Consider the following 18,405-nt stretch of genomic DNA (forward strand, 5'->3'; position numbering starts at 1 on the left):
GATAAATCTAATCTAGAATTTGAAATAATCATTACTGTAAGAAGTAAATCAATACCACTTTTGGCAGTAGATTTCCAGGCACGTGTTGAATTCAAATCTCATGTGAAGCAAGCAAGTAAGTGCAAATTTGGTCGTGTTCCACCACTAGAAAAAGCACATCACATTAGTAAATCAGAAACTGATATTGAAAAAATTATCCTTGCAGTATTGTCAAAAAAAAAAAAAAAATGGCGCAACAAACAGTGATGAATGGCCCAGCAATGGATGGTGACCATCAAAAAACTGAAATAAATTCACAGTCTTTGGTAAGATGTTTTGTAGAGTAGTCGACCTACGAGTATTGTTTATTTGCACTATTTAAATGTTATCTCTGGGCGGAACTGTTTAACAGTTTTACGCTAACATCACGTAATAAATCTAACAGCCTTCCGTGCCAGAATATCTGCTGTGCTAAGTTAGGCATTAACGATTTATGACGCTTTTTGGCCCTACTTAAAAAAAATGTCTGACTACATTTGTGTCGTGCCAGTCTCTGCCACTTTTAATCAGACCAGAACCACATTAATACGTAGTTTTTTTTTGGACTAAATGTTTTTATTCTTGTAGAAAAAATCGATTTCATCACCATAGAAAATTTTTATATTAAAATTTAAGACACTTTCAAATAATTTTTATTATTTAAGCTAATTATTTAAAAAATAAAGTACAAATAAAAACAATTTTATGCTAACACACGTAATGTAATGTACAGGGTGATCGTATATTTTACTCTGTTAATTTTGATCTGACTGCTTTAGTTTAAATAAGTAAATTTGCAGTTATTTCCTGATTCGCCACAATCTGATAAAATTGACATATATGAATCTCTTGTCAAATTTTTCACACACGTTTTCTTCTTCTTCTTCTTCTTCATTCTTTAATGTGTATTTTATTAAGGTTATAATGTTCACTTTCCAAAAAAATATCGATTTTTTGGTTTCTTTTTTTTCTGTCTATGTATATTCCTAATGTGCCAAACGTTGATTTTTATTCTTTTTATGAAAACTGCCAGAATAATAAATATATTTTAAATCAAAATGCAATTTAGGTTTAATGTACAGATGGATGGATCCAGTGAACATTTCAGGTCCCTAACTGCCGAAATGGGCAAATTATGGGCCAAATTGGGATTTATGTCAGTTTAGTGTGTTTTCTGTTTGGATATTCCAGTTTAACCAAAATCAGGATTTTTTCTGAAAATGTTCCACTACGACTTTGGTTTTGAGACTCAATTTACTAGCTTCAGTGAATGTTTCAGATCCGTAACTGCCTAAATACCCAAATTATAGTCCAAATTAGATTTCATCTCAGTTGAGTGTGTTTTCTGCCAGAATATCTGCTGTACTAAGTGACTAACACCAGGATTTTTTCTAAAAATTTTACAGTACTGCCCTGGCTTTTAAGTTGAATTTACTAGCCTCTGTAACAGTAGTCAAGGGTATACAGAGTGTCAAAAATTGTGGCCTGGAAAAGTTGTACTTTTTTAAATGCAACATGCATTTTATCGAATTTTTTGGATAGATTTAGACTACAAAATGACAACCAAAAATCCAAATTTAGAAAGTCGTAAAACTTATTGTAATATTTAAACTTAGATCGAAATGACTGGACATTCCTGTCTTAGTTTTTCAGCAGGTTTTTGATAAGGTCACTTTGGTCCCTAAGTTTATACTTAATACACTATTTTACTTGAAAAAAGTCACAAAAGGCATTTTTACATAGTTTATGAAAAATTAATATAAGAATGTGCAAGTTTTCCTTCCATTTTCCTCAAAGTTTAATACTTAAGGTTTTACTGATTTTCAAACATAAAAATTTTAAATTTTTGGCCATCATATTTTTGACAATGCTCAATGTATCATTCATTTAATTTTTTTCCCAATTTTATGCGATACCCTGTGTATAGTCCTACTTAATTTTATAATGTGTCAACATTAGCCTTATTTTAATTCCCTAAATTTAATTTCAATCGTCTAATAAATAAACCAGTAAGTTTCCGAGAGAGTCAAAACGCAGGACCCTGTATATTACAAATTAGAAAAACGAGATCAGAGTGTTCAAATTAAAAAAATATCAAGTGATTGATATTAATGTCATTATTATAATCCACGACGTTTGTTTCTAAAAAGTTGTGCAGCATTTACATACATTTTAGTAAGGTTGGTACCTCTTTGTGATTGTCAAGAAAAGGCACAATTGCGTTGTGACCATCGTAGTGTTAAACTTTTCCGTAACTATTACATTTTCGAGATTACAATGTAAATTGCTAGAAAAATTACAGAGAACCTGTATTTCAGAAAAAAACAGTTCTTCTGTTAAATCTGTGTTTACGGAGTATTGAAACACTTCACATAAACTAAAATAGTCCTCTTAAAAAATCTTTTTTTCTTTGAAATATAGCACAGTTCAAAACTAGTTTCGGAACCGTCTACAACCACTTATTCGACTTCGGCACAACCAGCTGCAGCTTTTGCAAGTCGTCCTCCTGTATCTCGATCGGACAGTCGACCAAATTTTCAATTTCGTCCACCGTTTCCGTCTAGCAACAATCCCCAATCTGTTAATCCTAACAACGCTAGTGGTTTTCAATCACTTAATCCCAATCAACAAGCAAATTCTGTAAATAGCGGTCCGCATTCGATACTAAATCCGCAAACTCAAAGTGGACAAGTTAGGCCTCAGCAATCTGTAGGACCCAGATCCCCAATTCCTCCTCAACAGCAATTTGCACCTAGAGGTGTACCTGGTGGAACTTCTGGACCCAGACCCACCCCAGGAAGTCAACCGGTTGGTGTTTTTTATAATCCTCTGGGTTAGAGTGAAAAAAGTGGTTTTAGGTGTCTGCACCAGGATTTGTACAGCAGCAAAGACCAATCTTTCGTCCTCAAAGTCCATTTCCAAGAGCTCCGTTGTTGGGACAAAGGCCCCAGGTCTTCCAACAAAGTTCCGTTCCTGCTTTTAGCAGGCCTAGGCCCACCCTGGAGGAATCTTTAAATAGGTACCTATTTGGCGCTACTATACTATAAGTAAAATGCAATTGGCAAATAAAATTGATTTTAGATCACAAACTCTGGATTCCGCAGAGTTGGATAGTAGAAAATATGTGGAAGAAAGTCGAAACACTCCAACAGATCAAAGACCCCCCTCTGTAGCTTCTGTTGGCAGAAGCTTTAGTTCGAACTCTCCAAACCCAAGTTTGGATCGACGACTAACAGGAAGCCAAGAGTCGGTTAATATGTCAAGGTTGTGTTACACATATTATTGAACTGGATTTCTGGATGTCTTTTTTTAGGCACGGTTCAATGGAAAATGTAGATAGAAAGGAGGAAAATATAGCGCCAAAGACGGAATCCAGACCGGAATCGCGGATGGGAAAAATTACAGAAAATGAAGACAAAGGTGTAATAATTGAGAAGGAAATAACACAGAGTATAGGTTAATAATATTTTTATTGTGATGATATAGTTAGTTGCATTTTCCTTGCTAATATAACAATTTGTTACAAGTAATCCAAATTTTTTCGTGTAAAATAAAGAGTTTGTAAACATATTTTCTCTTAGGAAATATAAGTAATGGCGACGTTGTAGAAAATCCACCTGTCAAAGAAGTTTCACACAATACTCCTTCTAAGACGATATCGAAGATTGAGAATGCACAAGATGAGCCTCAAAAGAAGGATTTGGACTTAAAACTTTCTGAATCCAAGAGTATGTTTTCAATTCTGATGCACCTAATTCATTAACTGCTTACCTTAGTGTGCAAATTGATTGGCTTTTTAATGAAACCTCTGATAATGTCCAGTAAAATTATCGTATTGAGAAAGCGATTACCGCAGTAGTTACACAAAATGCATTCAAAACAGAAGGAAATAATATCTATTAACTTTCATTTATCACTTGTAATTAAATTGTGATTGTCGAGAAATAATTTTGTCTTTTTGTTGCAGAAGGGGATAATGACAGTGGAGTAGATGAGTCAATGCAAGGAAATGTAAGTAAATTAGTAATTTATTTTTTGTCCAAATACAATCATTATAGAGATCTTACACATTTGTCCTGATTAGGTTATAACAGAACCACTCTTAACTAAACTTAGCTTTAATGACTCCTTTGATTGTATGTTACATTATTTAGTTCAGTCACAATCTTGTATAAGATTTTTCTCAAGTTCTCTGCAGTTTTGGACAATTGTTTTTTGTTCGAATATACACACTTTATCGCTGTTTTGGAAACCGCGTTGATTGGCTTTGAGGTCATAAGGAATCTTCAATCATTCGGTTCCCAGCTGGCGTTTTCTTCGTTCACTTGTGAAATGCAAGTTGGCATAATCAAAGAGGAATGGTTCAATTTGTCTATTCTAATCTTTTTGTTTTTTGATTGAAGCAGTCGAAGCCGCTGAAAAAATAGGCAATCCTAGTATTTCACTTTGTTCCAACTAGTGTGTCCCAAAGACGTGATGTCCGTGAAGTACCAAGTGAAGAGACGTTTCGATCACACATTCTACATTTACGATTTGATACTGTCCCCACCAGGTCCTTCTTTTTGTCCCAGATTAATAGAGAATTATTGCTAGTGTACGTGCCCGTACCATTTTTGTATCTGGGCCACTTCTCCTTGGTACTATACCAGAGCCGAGAGATTTCAGTTTTTATGGTGCACCGCGGAGCTTAGTACCACTATTCCAAAAACGGTATTCTAAAGCACAAAACAGTCTTTGTTTCAAACAACTTGCACTGCAGTTATTACCTTCTAGGAGTAAAACTAATAGGAAATTTGATGATTTGAACTTAAACAGTTCCAATAAACCTTGAACACTGAAAATGCAATGCGGTTTAAGTATTTATCATTACAGCCTTAACCTTCGTAATACTGACTGGGGTAATTCTGTACCCCAATTAAATTTTTTTTTCTAAATACTGTAATATTATCTTTTTGTCATACAGGAAATTAAAGTTTCTTTAGGTATGCTAAAGAGAGGTATTTTGCTATATAAAGCCATAATATAGAATATTTGAAAAAAAAATCTACTATTTTTTTACAGCGGTTTTTGTAGCCTGGGGTGCAAAAATACCCCAGTCAGTGCGTTGAGCCAGTCTATACTTGTCAGCGGCAAACTGCTTTCGGCGAGATTTTTCCTGTTTATTCTTGTCAAACCGCACAACAAAACTGACGGAACAGGAGATACAAATGTATCACGACGGAAACCTCGATCTAGGGGAAGATTTACCTCTATTTGAGGAGTCACTCAGCGACGAAGAGGACTATGTGGACAAAATTGACTCCGAGCCCGACGAGATTGAAGGACAAGTTGCTGATCAAACCGACAATGAGGATTCTAGTGAAGACTCTAGTTCGATGCCTACTTTTGTTAGTAAAGATGGCACTGTTTGGTATAAACAGCCAATAAAACGTACAAAATCTTTAATCCTATGGTGATTTTTGGACATATTATTGATACCGCAGCGCTAAACTCTTTCATTTTATGGAAAATAAAATATCCCGATTGGAAAGATTCTTATTTGGATGCCAGGCGTACATTTCTGCTATGTCTGGGAAAGGAACTTGTAAAGAATCACACAATTAGAAGTTATAAAAATAAGGATAGATTACAACAACCAATCCGTGATCACATGCTGACTGTGGTTCCTGAATGTGACCGCCAAATAAATCCAATCGCGCAGAGATGGTCTGGTCGGTGTTACATTTGCACAAGAAAAAATGACAGAAAGACCCGAAATAAATGCGAGGTGTGTGCAAAATTTGTATGTGTGGAACATAGTAAGAAAAAAGTCATTTGTACACAGTGTGAAAAGTAATCCACAGGTTATATTTTAAACTCATGAGTTTTGAATTTAAACTGACGTTTTTTTGCAGTAGTTTAAAATACATACGTTTTTCTTGTTAATAAAAATGTATCTTAATAAATTAGTTGTGTAAAAAAACATGTCTGCACTTTTTTTTCCGAAAATAGAAACAAAAATAACATGGGGTACAAAATTACCCCAGTTAGTAGTTGAAGGGGGTCTCAGTCACTCAGTGTTACGAAGGTTTTAAACAAATTAGTTAAAATTTTGTATAGGTACTTTCCGATTCTTACATATTCTTTTATTAACAGGATCAGTCTTGTAATGGAGACGCACGATCACCTAGGAAAGTTGCCAAAGCAAACAGTCGAGCATCCTCTACCACACCTACCAAAGGCAGGTCGTTGTCTAGGGGGTCGAAGACTCCAAATGGGCTACAATCACCAGATTCAGCTGCTACTACACCAGGATCAGCTGAGAAGAAAAGTGATTACCAAATCGTTATGGATGCCTGATCTAAATTACTAATTATTATGGTTCTGTGCACTTGTAGAGATCCCTATGAATAAAGTCCAAGTTGGTACTGCACCATCACCCAACATCAAAGTAGTCAGGTCTAAGATAGGTTCTTTAGAAAATGCTAATTACAAACCAGGCGGTGGTAAAGTGAAGATTGAAAGCAAGAAAGTAGATTTCAAGAATGCAGGGCCTAGAATTGAAGCCAAAAATGATAAGTATGCTCCTAAAGGTGGAGAGAAAAAAGTGAGTATTTGTTCACTTATTATAAGGATAGACCTTACACTGGTACAGTTTTATAGCAATTAGGTCAAACTTTTAATTTGAGTTGATGATGATTGTGGCTTCAATTATTTGGAAAAATGTGGCCTAACTCCACTTTACATATTGATAAATTTTCTGTAACTTGGTTTTATTGTCCTTCAGTTCTTTGTTTCAAAGTCTTTAAAAATAGAGTCGTTGCAGATCCGTATCTTATAAGAGATACTTTACCTTCATGTTCACAATTAACTTTACTTTTAAGGTTAGATTTTAAGACTCTTTACCTACTGCTATCTCTAGAAACAATTAGAACACTAATTTAGCATTCTAATAAGATATTTGGCAAACAGTATATGCTTGTATTGAAGTAATGAAAGACCAAAATATAAGCATTAACAAATGTTTGCTTTTACACTATCTGGTCCACTATTTTTTAGTATATACCTATCATTTACAATAAATACAATTGTGACTATATTAGTAACAAATTGTTTCGTTTAAAACACTGATAATATTTTGCTAAGTTGAAAATGTGTTTCGTATTTAACTTTATATTGACAAAAAGAATTTCTCAAACTTTCACAGTTTGTATGTGTTTCTTTTATCTTATTAAAAACACATATTACACGATTAAAAATATTTTAGGTACCACAATCTGCAAAAGGCGTTAGGAGCATCACTTCTCCTAAAAAAGTAAGATATTATGATGAATTTTCGGTATGACACAATACAAATTAATTGACTAGTTTCGCACTAACCATCCAGAAAAAGCTGTTTTAATAAATGATTAAGGTTTTATATCGTTTGACGTTGATTGATTGGATCAACTATTGATTCAATAAATCATTGGGATGACTGGCATAAGGAGTAGTGAAAACGTTTGTCGTTAAAAATGACTGCAACTTTCAGAAAGAACATTACAAATCCACCAATTGGTTTGATTTCCATTTTCAATGTTGATTATTTAAGAATTCAGTTGCAGAAACTTTGCGCTGTTTCCAGCTCATATACATATTTTATGAGAAACAGACTACATTTTAATCTCATATTTTTTTCTGGAGACTGTACGATTAGCAGTTTAGCAGATATAACCAACGTCTTAGTGGCTCAGTAGATAATAATAATAACAACAATAATTGTGCACACAAATGTCGTATTATCTATTGGTTGTTATTTGTCTTTTTCTATTTTTATTATTAGATTTATTACGTATTTTTACTATGTTCTATGACGTAGTTTGTTGTTACCCATCTATATAAAATAAATAGGAACATTTTAATAACAAATTAAATTAAGTATGTTTGTTGGTTTGTGTCAAGAAATTAACAATGTTCCTATGTCCGTAACATGATTATTCTTGCAGCCATTCAAGCTCAGTCTTGTGTTGCTGATGTTTTCCTAGTAATTTGAAAATGAACAATATTTTGATAGTTGAACCAGTAGTTTGTGTTTCACTTTTGCAACTATCCGCACAATAATTTTCCCAATTACCTGTTTTTAAATTACTGTATTTATTATCAGGAAGTACAGTCAGCAAGGAGTGCGCCAAGCTCTTCTCAACGAAAAGTAAGACAGACAGGTGTCACCGAAAATAGTGTAAACAGTTCTGAGCACAGTCAAATGTAATACTGTTTGGCACACTAAATATGTCGTTTAGTTTTTGATATCACTACAATAATTGTATCATTATAAACAATTAAATGCAATACTTCTTTAGCAACTATATTAATTAGAATTTAGTTGGTGTAACTCACTTGTGAAAGTAATCAATTTTGAAGTATTTATCATCTTTTAAAGTATTTTTAGGTGTAAAATGTGATTTCACTGGTAATTAATGGTTTTGCACAGGATCTTTAAAACTTTAACATTTTTTTTTACATCTCTAATTTAATTTCCAGATACTGTCCCAAAAACTCGAGTGGAATGCCAAGTCCAAAATTGGTTCGTTAGAAAACGCGCATCATAAACCGAAAGGAGGAGAAAAGAAAATTGAAACTGTAAAATTGAACTTTAAGGAAAAAGCTGCCCCTAAAGTTGGTTCCAAGGATAATATCAAACACCAACCTGGAGGAGGAGATATCAAGGTGAGTTATGATATTAATTCGTTATAGAGTGCACTAAATAACGAATATAACATTCTGGAATGTAAACATTGTAACACAACATTCAGTACAACTAATATTCTAGCTTACTTTTGACATAACCCACTTAGTAAAGAATAATTTTTCTTAAGAAATCTCGGAAACCCAGAGAACCCAATGCAGAAAATGACTCTGTAAGTATGGAAAAACTGTGTATCACTTTGGTGTCGTTTGAATACACCCACCAATGCACAGTGTTGAGGTTTCTGCAATTTGCTATTATAAGGCACACATCACTATTGATAAAAAAGAAAATTATTATTGTTAATCTATTGAATTAAAATGTGCCCTAAAAAGTATCATATTATCATGGCTGGGTAACAGATTTATGTGAGCAAAATCCAGATCCAGAAGTTATTGTGTAACTTTTATTAAAACGCTTTACTTGAATCACCCTGTGTAATCCATGATACGGTAACTTAAAAACTGGATCAAAAAGGTTTTAAACAATTTATCCTGCAACAATTCCTAAATGAATTTGTCCATCAAGTTGTAAAATCTGGCACTTGAATTAAGTTACAGGGCGTATCCAGCATAACACACCTTAAATGTTAAATAATATCGTTGAGTTTTTTGTCTTTGCAAGATGTGATGTTTTATAATTATTGTGGTAAAAGTATATTCTACCATCTATTTTGTATCTGAGAATATTATATTAATGATTTATTAACGTAACTAAAAATGAGCACAAAATGCATGATCACACTTTTAAACTCACACTGGTAAATATGGTTATTAACAAATACTTATTCAGCCAAAGTTTTATTTTCTTCAACACAACCTAATCCCTTTTAACCTTGTGTAAAAATATTCAGAGCGGAATTAATTTGACAAACAGCTTTTTTTGTATGAAGCTTAATTATTATATTAATCAACTTTCCAGCGTATGACACCATAAAGTAAATTAATTCGCGATTTTATTATCTAGATCGAAAACAAAAAACTGGATATTCACGCTACCAGTAAGATTGGATCGATGGATAATGTCAAACACAAGCCCACTGGTGGAGACAAAAAAATATTCGATGATAAAGAATATTTGAAACAGCAGAGTAAATCTGGAAAGTCTAGTATTGGCCATTCCTTGTCTGGATCACAAGTAAGTGCATTTCTATTCTCTGTTATCTATAGTAGCGTCAGATACTAGTGACACCTCACTTAAAAGGTAGATTTGGTAGTATTGCTGGTTACCAGTCTGATAACAGAATAATAGTATACATTTTATCTACAACGATTATTATTTTAATGATTAATTGAAAAAAAAACAAATAAAAAAAAAAGTTATGTAAAAAACAAAATATTTCCAGCAACTTGTTAGGCATGTCAACATCTGGCATTAATTTATCCAATTGCAAAGAGTTTACCATTAATATTTATCCTAATAATAATTGAGTTTTCATGTTTGAATGTCATGCTTTTTAATTAAAAAAACCCTAACTAAAAGTTACTTTCAATATTAATATTAACAAGAAGCAAGATAGTGGAGGCAAAAGAAATCCAGATGTACAAACAAATTGTTCACCGATTATTAACGCACTAGTGCGGTAATAGATTCAAAAAAGCACTAGTGCCGTAATAAAGGTCATTATGACACTGAATTTGTCTTTTATTGACCACATTAATTATAATCATATTATAACCATGATTTATGATCATCTTTTGACTGTCACAATTGTATTGAAAAACCAAAAAAAAAATCAACAAGTTTATCACTCCTGTGTTATGTTCTTGCTTGCTTTTCTCTAATTTTATTAACTTGGCGCTCATGTAATCTGTAGAGTCCGGATTAAGAAGCTCTAAAATCGTAATAAACACAAAACACTCTCAGAACTGCAAAATTTTGTACCTTTTTTGAATTCAAGTTCTAGAAATTTGTTACTACTCTTTAACTGATTTTAGACTGATGTGGAAGCTTTGAAAATTCTTTTGAACTACTTGAGGAGCATTTGGACAGTTTAAAGAGCATATTAAAGATTCTGGAATGCTTTAAAGGCATTTGAAAATTCTAGAATTTTTTAGAAGCTTCTAACTATTTTGATATCTTTTGGGAGCTTCTAGACTAGTTCAAGAGCATTTGGAGGCCTTGAGAATGTTCTAAAAGCTTTTGGAAACTTTTAGACCGTTTTGGAAGACTTTTGACTGCTTGGGAAGCATTTTGCAGTTCTCGTAGTGTTTCAAAACGTTTTTAAACTACTTGAGGAGCATTTGGAAGGTTTTTGAACAGTTTAAAGAGCATGTTGAAGGTTCTGAAAAGTTTTAGAGGCATTTAGAATTTCTTAGACGGATCTAGAATTTTTTGGAATCTTTAAACTGTTTTGAAATCTTTTGGGAGCTTCTAGACTAGTTGAAGAGCATTTGGAATCTTTTAGACTGTTCTGTTGTAGCTCTAGGAAGCTTCTAGACTGTTTTGAAAAGCCTCCGACTGCTTTAGAAGCATTTTCGAGTTTCTATACTGTTTTGAAATCTTTTTAGACTACTTGTAGGCGGTAAATTAATATTTACTCATTTTGTAACAGATAACCATATAAAAAATAGCAGCAAATAAGCACAAAGAACTAAAATAAGCACAACAAAAAAAAAAAAAATTAAAAAAAAGCATAAAAAAATTTGTCAAATGATGTGTTTTTGCATAAATCGTTCACATTAGATGTCAAAGGTTAGTTGCTTTTAGAAATTTGCAAAAATCAAAATTTCTAGAAATCCGGACTCTAGTAATCTGGTTCATACTGTGTTGTTTAGTTTTGTTCACCAAAATACAATCATAATATAATACGTAAATGCAATCAAACATTTCATGTTTTAACTGGAAAGTGGAAATGTGTGATTGTACTTTCTCATATTATGTCTAAGAAACTTTGACAAACACAAAAAAAACTTACACAGGAAACAAAGAAGAATAAGTAAATATTAGAAACAGAACCATATATTATTTTAAACTTAAATAACCTTGTTGTGAATTTTAGTAATGACTTTATCAATGCAAAAAAAATATACAAAATAAAATTTATTTTCAGTTGCAATCAGGTCAGGTAATTCGTGTTCGTAGGTAATAAAAAACACATAATTAAGATTATTTTCCATTCTACGAAAATGTTTATATGAAATTTTCTATTACAGGAACCCGGATATCTGTATTCATTTTATTAAACCAAAATTAATTGAAAATAGAGTTCATCAGGTATCACATAACATTTATTTCTGAATGCCTTCCTAACAAGTATGGGTTTTGTAAAGTTGATGTACCTACTAATCGTAATGTGTTCCATAATATACAATTATGGAAATTTATCGGAAAAAATGGCCGTCGTAGCGGATGTGACGTAATTTGACAGTTAGTCCCAAGAACGTTGTTACCAACTGTCAAATAATCATTCACTTTGACAGATTGATAAATGTTACTTATAAAGATTTGCTTAATTTCATCAAAAGCATTGGATTATTCTCTTGGATTAAGTCATTCATCAAAATAATTTATAATGTTGATTTTTTTTTAGTTTTCTATATTAACAAGAATTTGTAGTGCATATTTTTATTATCGTTAAATTAACACATTTACAAAAAATAATAATATTTTAATTCTATTTTGAACATGTGACTACTAGTATAAATATATGTAGATTTGTATTGTTTAAGTTGTAAAACTAAATACAACTTGGTTGAAACATACAATAACATACAAATTTACTTGATAGTAACTAATGTTAAATTTATTTTACTGTAGCATTCAGTCAACTCACAAGAGCCAAAAGCACCAGTAGCAGACGAAAACCTAAATCAGGAGCACTAGAGCTGGAACCGTAATTTATGATCATCACTATATGATTTTTCTTTTAGGATATGATTTTTATTATTGTTACTAAATATCATTCCTTTATTTTTGTAGTGGAATTTATACAATACATATAGGTTTTTTCACTGTAAAACAGAATTTGCTACTTTTTGGTTTTCACACTTTTTATTTTTGTGACTGCACTAGTAGATTTTGTATTGTAAACACCGCAATTTAGGTTATAACAAACGGGTTAAGAAAAATATAATATTGTTTTGTTTTTAGTGAAGAAATATTTATTTTAATTAACTTTACTTCAAAATTCATGTTATGAGTAAAAAACTAGTAGTATCTAAGTATTAACTACGTAAATCTTGTAGTACTCGATGTTAGGATATAAAATATATCTTAATACTTATTAAACATATTATATAAAATGACATGGTTCTTATGCTTCGTTAAGTCTTGTCCAGATAATACTACAATAATAACTATAACTCGATAGAATTGATTAATACAAATAATTTTTTAAACTTTCCAGAACACATTCTGTTCTTTATCTATGCATCCATATACATATTTAGGTTTTCTTCTCAAGTTTCGACAATTTTATGTGTAATTGAAGGTGTCTTAATATTTTGATAAGCAATACTTAGTAATCGTTTACTGAATTAGAGTTTTGAAGACAAATCTGAATACTTTTGTTACATACGTAGGGTTAGTTGCTGACATATTTATTATGACTTACGTATTATGGATTTATAATACATTATGTTGAATCGTTATGCACAGTGCTTGTGGAAAAATCATTTTGATAAATTAGTAAAATAGGTAGTTTGCTGCACTAATACAGGTTGGTAAACTCAAATCAAAATAGATTTTGTACTAAAACTGAATTGTGATTGAAGCACTATTTTGATTTCAGTTCATCATTCAGAACTATAAGAAAAACTTAATAACTGCATGCAGTATTTTATTGACGTATTTATTAAGGTATTGTCACTTTCACCACCAATAACACAGTAATCATGTTTCGTATTTTAATAGTGTAAAAGTAAATAATATGACGTTTATTAATTTATTTTTGAAGTTTTTTTACATCCTTTGTAACTATTTCCCCCAAAACGTAGGTGCTGGTATTTTGATGTCTATTTAACGTAGATTCACAACAGATTGTCAAAAAAGCAGTTTTTGAATTATAGCATCATCAGTGTGTTAATGTCTGGTGTAATTATATTAAAACAGTCATTAATCTCTTAAATTCTTGGAAACAGAAATGCACTCTGAAAGCTTTTTTCAAACGATAAATACATTTACCTTGTCGGAGAAGATCCTTTGTGGCTTAGAACGCTGTTTTTACTCCAATTTGATAGATTATAGATAGGTTCATTACTCTTGCAAACTTAAATTAGTTTCAGAGCACTTAACTACTTCAAATGAGTATTTAACGTTCAATTATTCAATAATTGTAATTTGACATGCACAAACGATAATCATTAAAGCACAGCAAGTATTTTGTTGCTTTATTATAAAATTAATAAATATTAAGCAATGTCAGATACCGAAAGCGGTTCAAGCTACTGAAGACGACTTTGGAGATTCGGACACAGAAGATGCTAGATCTTCCAGAAGAATTTTGAACACGCTGAACGAAGATGAGATGTTCAATTTTTCTGGAACGTACTACAGTGATGCAACTAGGGCAAAATTCGCACAAACGGACCTATCCAAACCTAGATGGCGATACTAGATAGTCAAATTAGTTTTTACATATCGTAGAAACAATAATAATTGGTTGCATTTAACTTGCGAAAACTATGTATTTCAGAAACGAACCATTATATGGCAAAATGTTTCAAATAGAAACCAGTCAGTGGTTTATATCGATTATGTTTTCAAGATCAGAGAAAAGTTAACACAAGTATTTTCATGAATTTCAAGCAAGTTTAGTAATGTTACAGTTTTCAACATTTTTCAGTTCTAAAACTGTGTTCAATGTTTTCTGAAAGTATGTTCAACGTTTTGTAGTGCCTTCAGAAGGTAGTCAGCAATACCATCAGACATTTAAAAGTCTACTTTCAAGAATTCAAGCAACTTCAGCAAGTTTAGAAATGGTTCAAACAGAAGGTTTTCAACATTTTTCAGTTCTGAAAATCTGTTCAATTCTTTACAGTGCCTTCACCAGGTTTAGATATTGCTCAGATACTAAAATACTTAGAAGGTGTCCAATATTTTGAATCCTGAGGGTTTGTTCAAGGTTTCAAAGTACCAAGATATTTATCAAATTCAAACATCCCCAAGTGTGTTTTCAAACCTTTCTAGCCATTTCAGGAGGTTTCATTTCTTATACCACGATATACAAAATATTTTCAATATTTTTTAATTCTGAAAGTCTGTTCAATGTTTTGCAGTACCTCAGAAAGTTGTAATCAATACCAGACAGAAGAGGTTTTTACGTATATTTAGTAGATTGTGCTTTCCTGAGCATTTCGAAGAATTTAAAGCAAGTACAGCTGGTTTACAGTAACAGTAGCAGTTTAACTGTATTTTTTCAGCAAATCTGACTTTCCTAAATCTAATTTAAGCATTTCTTGCAAGTTCAGGTGCTTACTGTTGGTTAAGATTGCTTATATGCCAGGACATTCAAAAGATATTCACTATTTTTAGCTGTGAAAGTTTGTGCTTTTAAAGTATTTAGAAACATTTCAGCAATTTGTACTTTTTTAAGCAACTTTCAAACTTTTTCAAAATTTAAAGCAAATTTAGTTGGTTTAGAGTGCGCAGATAGATATACACAATTCAGAAAGGTTTGCAACATTTTGAGTCTTTCTGTACTTAGGCATTTCTAGCAATTTCATTACGTTTAGATTGCTCATATGCCAGGTAATTCAAAAGATTTTCAACAGGTTGAGTTCTGAAAGTCTGTTTCAAACAACTCTAGATTGTTCCGGTGCCAGGATATTCAGAAACTTGTTGCATTTTAAGTTCTAAACCTATGCTCAATGTTTCAAAGCACCATCAGAGGATTTCCAGCGATTCAAACATTGTAATTTTCAAGCATTTCTTCTAACTTCACTTGGTTTAGATGGTTCAGAAAACAGATTACACAGAAGTGATTTAGCCGAAGTTTAATGGTTCTGTGCTCTGAAAACTTTTAGAGTTTCTATACTTAACAAAGTCATACATAAAAAGTGAATATCCCTTACAAGTGAATTCCATTTTTGGATTGTTAATTCAGCAACTCAACTTTTTTTAATTCAAATGAGAAGCAATACTTTAAAGTCTTTATGTAATTTTCAAAAAAAAAGTTTTGTCACGCTTGCCAGGTGACAGGATCTAGCATCTCTAGATTTTTGTGAAACACTCTGAATGACATTCTATATCTAGATGGTGAAAGCAGTCTTGAAAATATAAAAAAATTAAAAAATGCATGCAGAAATTATGGCAGATCTTTTGTGAGACAAGCTGACTTACGTATCAATGTTGGCAATGTTCACTTTGGAAGTTAACCACTTACTTCAAAATTGAGGCAGCTAGATCAGGTTAGGAACACTGCAAAATAGTTTGTTTACACCGACAATTTAATTATAATTTAGGTCCAAGGGTTACGGACTATCCTGGAAGGGTGACTAACTACATTAACCGGTGAAGTGTTTGCCTAACATACTCAAACACCCCGACTGTCAGAAAGTCTACGAGAACATTGTTTACTTAGGTAAAATGATTATCCTTCAGGTGTATTTAAACAAAAAGTAGATCTGTGATGAACAAACCAAAAACTTTTGCCTTACTGCATTATACACTTGATGGTTTCATAGGAGGAATTTTGTGTATATCCTGCCCTAACTTTTATTCAACACATGTTTTCATAGATTAAGCCTCTTTCGGAATATATAGTTTTGTCAAGTTAAATGTATCACCTGGTATAAATGATGTGTGAGTAGTTATTTTCCGTAGTAACATAATATAACATGTAGAATAAGTAAAATACCAACTCAACATGGTTTGAAATGATAGTTGTGTGCAACATCTGGTGACATCTGTACTCAACTCTATGAGTTAGAAAGTACAGATGGCGTTCCAAAATCTAGGAACAGCACCATTAATGCCGCATCATTCGGTAAACACCGATCTGATTGGTTGAAAATGGTGAGGTTTTGTTTTTTGTTTATCAATCCCAATCCTCTGACCGGTTTCGCCGTATTACGGCTCATCAGAGAGGCTATAGGGCTTGATAACCAAAGAACAAAACCTTCGTTCCAGTATAGTCAACTGGATGCCAGAAATGATAGTTGTGTGCAACATCTGGTGACATCTGTACTCAACTCTATGAGTTAGAAAGTACAGATGGCGTTCCAAAATCTAGGAACAGCACCATTAATGCCGCATCATTCGGTAAACACCGATCTGATTGGTTGAAAATGGTGAGGTTTTGTTTTTTGTTTATCAATCCCAATCCTCTGACCGGTTTCGCCGTATTACGGCTCATCAGAGAGGCTATAGGGCTTGATAACCAAAGAACAAAACCTTCGTTCCAGTATAGTCAACTGGATGCCAGAAATGATAGTTGTGTGCAACATCTGGTGACATCTGTACTCAACTCTATGAGTTAGAAAGTACAGATGGCGTTCCAAAATCTAGGAACAGCACCATTAATGCCGCATCATTCGGTAAACACCGATCTGATTGGTTGAAAATGGTGAGGTTTTGTTTTTTGTTTATCAATCCCAATCCTCTGACCGGTTTCGCCGTATTACGGCTCATCAGAGAGGCTGATGAGAAAAAAATAAACGAATTGAATGGGATATATATATAATATTATATAATATAATATAATATTATATGATATTATATATAATTGAACGCCATCTGTACTTTCTAACTCATAGAGTTGAGTACAGATGTCACCAGATGTTGCACACAACTATCATTTCTGGCATCCAGTTGACTATACTGGAACGAAGGTTTTGTTCTTTGGTTATCAAGCCCTATAGCCTCTCTGATGAGCCGTAATACGGCGAAACCGGTCAGAGGATTGGGATTGATAAACAAAAAACAAAACCTCACCATTTTCATGGTTTGAAATGTTTCAACACCTAAAATACACTGATTGAACTTTTTAAAGTAGTTTATGAACCGAAAACCTCTTTCTTGGGTAAATTGCAAGACTACGAACCTTGCTAAAACTATAAAAAAGTCAAAAATTTAAGGCTTTATTTTTTTAAAATGATTTGTCATTCAGTTAGAAGTAGATACAAGGTCCCAACAAAAAATAAACACAAAGTGAACTGAACAATGGTAGGCACATTTTAGTATTTTAAGACAGTCAGTAAAAACTGGTAATAGAAACTAGTAAGCTAAACATATTTCCATGTTGTGAAGACTATCTATAACATGATTAAAACACCAGTTTTGAAACGTTATAAGAGTATAAGTATAATATGTAAAATGTTTGTAAATTAGAAATACATGTAACTTAATAAAATTGGATTTTGGTGTAAGAAGTAGTATTTTATTTTTAACTTTACCTTAAGTATGCGGTTTCTACAATTTTTAAGTAGAAAAAACTGCAGTATTAAAGAAATTAAAAGCCCATGGGTTCAATTATATGGCTTTGGAATAGCAAAACTTCATTCATTCATCATTTAAAAAGATGAAATATGTGTAACAAACCAATAAACATTTCATGAAAACAAATTCTAATAAACATAGATACGAAATTTCGTAGTTGTGTTTCAAAAAGGAATCTGAAATATGTGTAGCTTTATTCTCAGAATAAACCAAACTATTTTCTGAATTTGTAAATAATAGACACTGATATTCTCGTTTTATTACATTTTGTGATGTCCGGTATAAATCTGTTGGCCTTCGATCCT

At 32.3% G+C, this 18,405-nt stretch overlaps 1 protein-coding gene across 6 annotated transcripts; it reads left to right on the forward strand.

The window, feature by feature from the left end:
• Positions 1-205: 205 nt before the first annotated feature.
• Positions 206-13,610, forward strand: tau (microtubule-associated protein tau). 6 transcript variants are annotated; one of them, XM_081972055.1, is made up of 16 exons: positions 206-305; positions 2,440-2,826; positions 2,877-3,037; positions 3,100-3,282; positions 3,332-3,474; positions 3,600-3,746; positions 3,986-4,029; positions 6,154-6,328; positions 6,396-6,604; positions 7,265-7,312; positions 8,141-8,185; positions 8,518-8,703; positions 8,853-8,894; positions 9,689-9,859; positions 11,878-11,938; positions 12,482-13,610. In XM_081972055.1, exons 1-15 carry the CDS (start codon positions 228-230, stop codon positions 11,905-11,907), a joined length of 2,049 nt encoding a protein of 682 aa, XP_081828181.1. In that variant the 5' UTR covers positions 206-227; the 3' UTR covers positions 11,908-11,938; positions 12,482-13,610. The 6 variants fall into 6 exon arrangements, with proteins under 6 accessions (XP_081828181.1, XP_081828183.1, XP_081828182.1 ...); XM_081972054.1 differs by lacking the exon at positions 11,878-11,938 and having other exon boundaries at positions 211-305; XM_081972057.1 differs by lacking the exons at positions 8,141-8,185; positions 11,878-11,938.
• The last annotated feature ends 4,795 nt before the right edge of the window (positions 13,611-18,405 follow it).

Source organism: Ips typographus, linkage group LG2 (assembly GCF_016097725.1).
Source record: "Ips typographus isolate SLU linkage group LG2, UJ_Ityp_2.0, whole genome shotgun sequence".
Lineage (NCBI taxonomy): Eukaryota > Metazoa > Arthropoda > Insecta > Coleoptera > Curculionidae > Ips > Ips typographus.

Coding starts and splice junctions, on each gene's coding strand:
- tau (XM_081972054.1), top strand. CDS start 228: ATGGCGCAACAAACAGTGATGAATGGCCCAGCAATGGATGGTGACCAT. Junction 6,329..6,395: donor AGGATCAGCTGAGAAGAAAA/GTGATTACCAAA, acceptor GTGCACTTGTAG/AGATCCCTATGAATAAAGTC. Junction 6,605..7,264: donor CTAAAGGTGGAGAGAAAAAA/GTGAGTATTTGT, acceptor AAAATATTTTAG/GTACCACAATCTGCAAAAGG.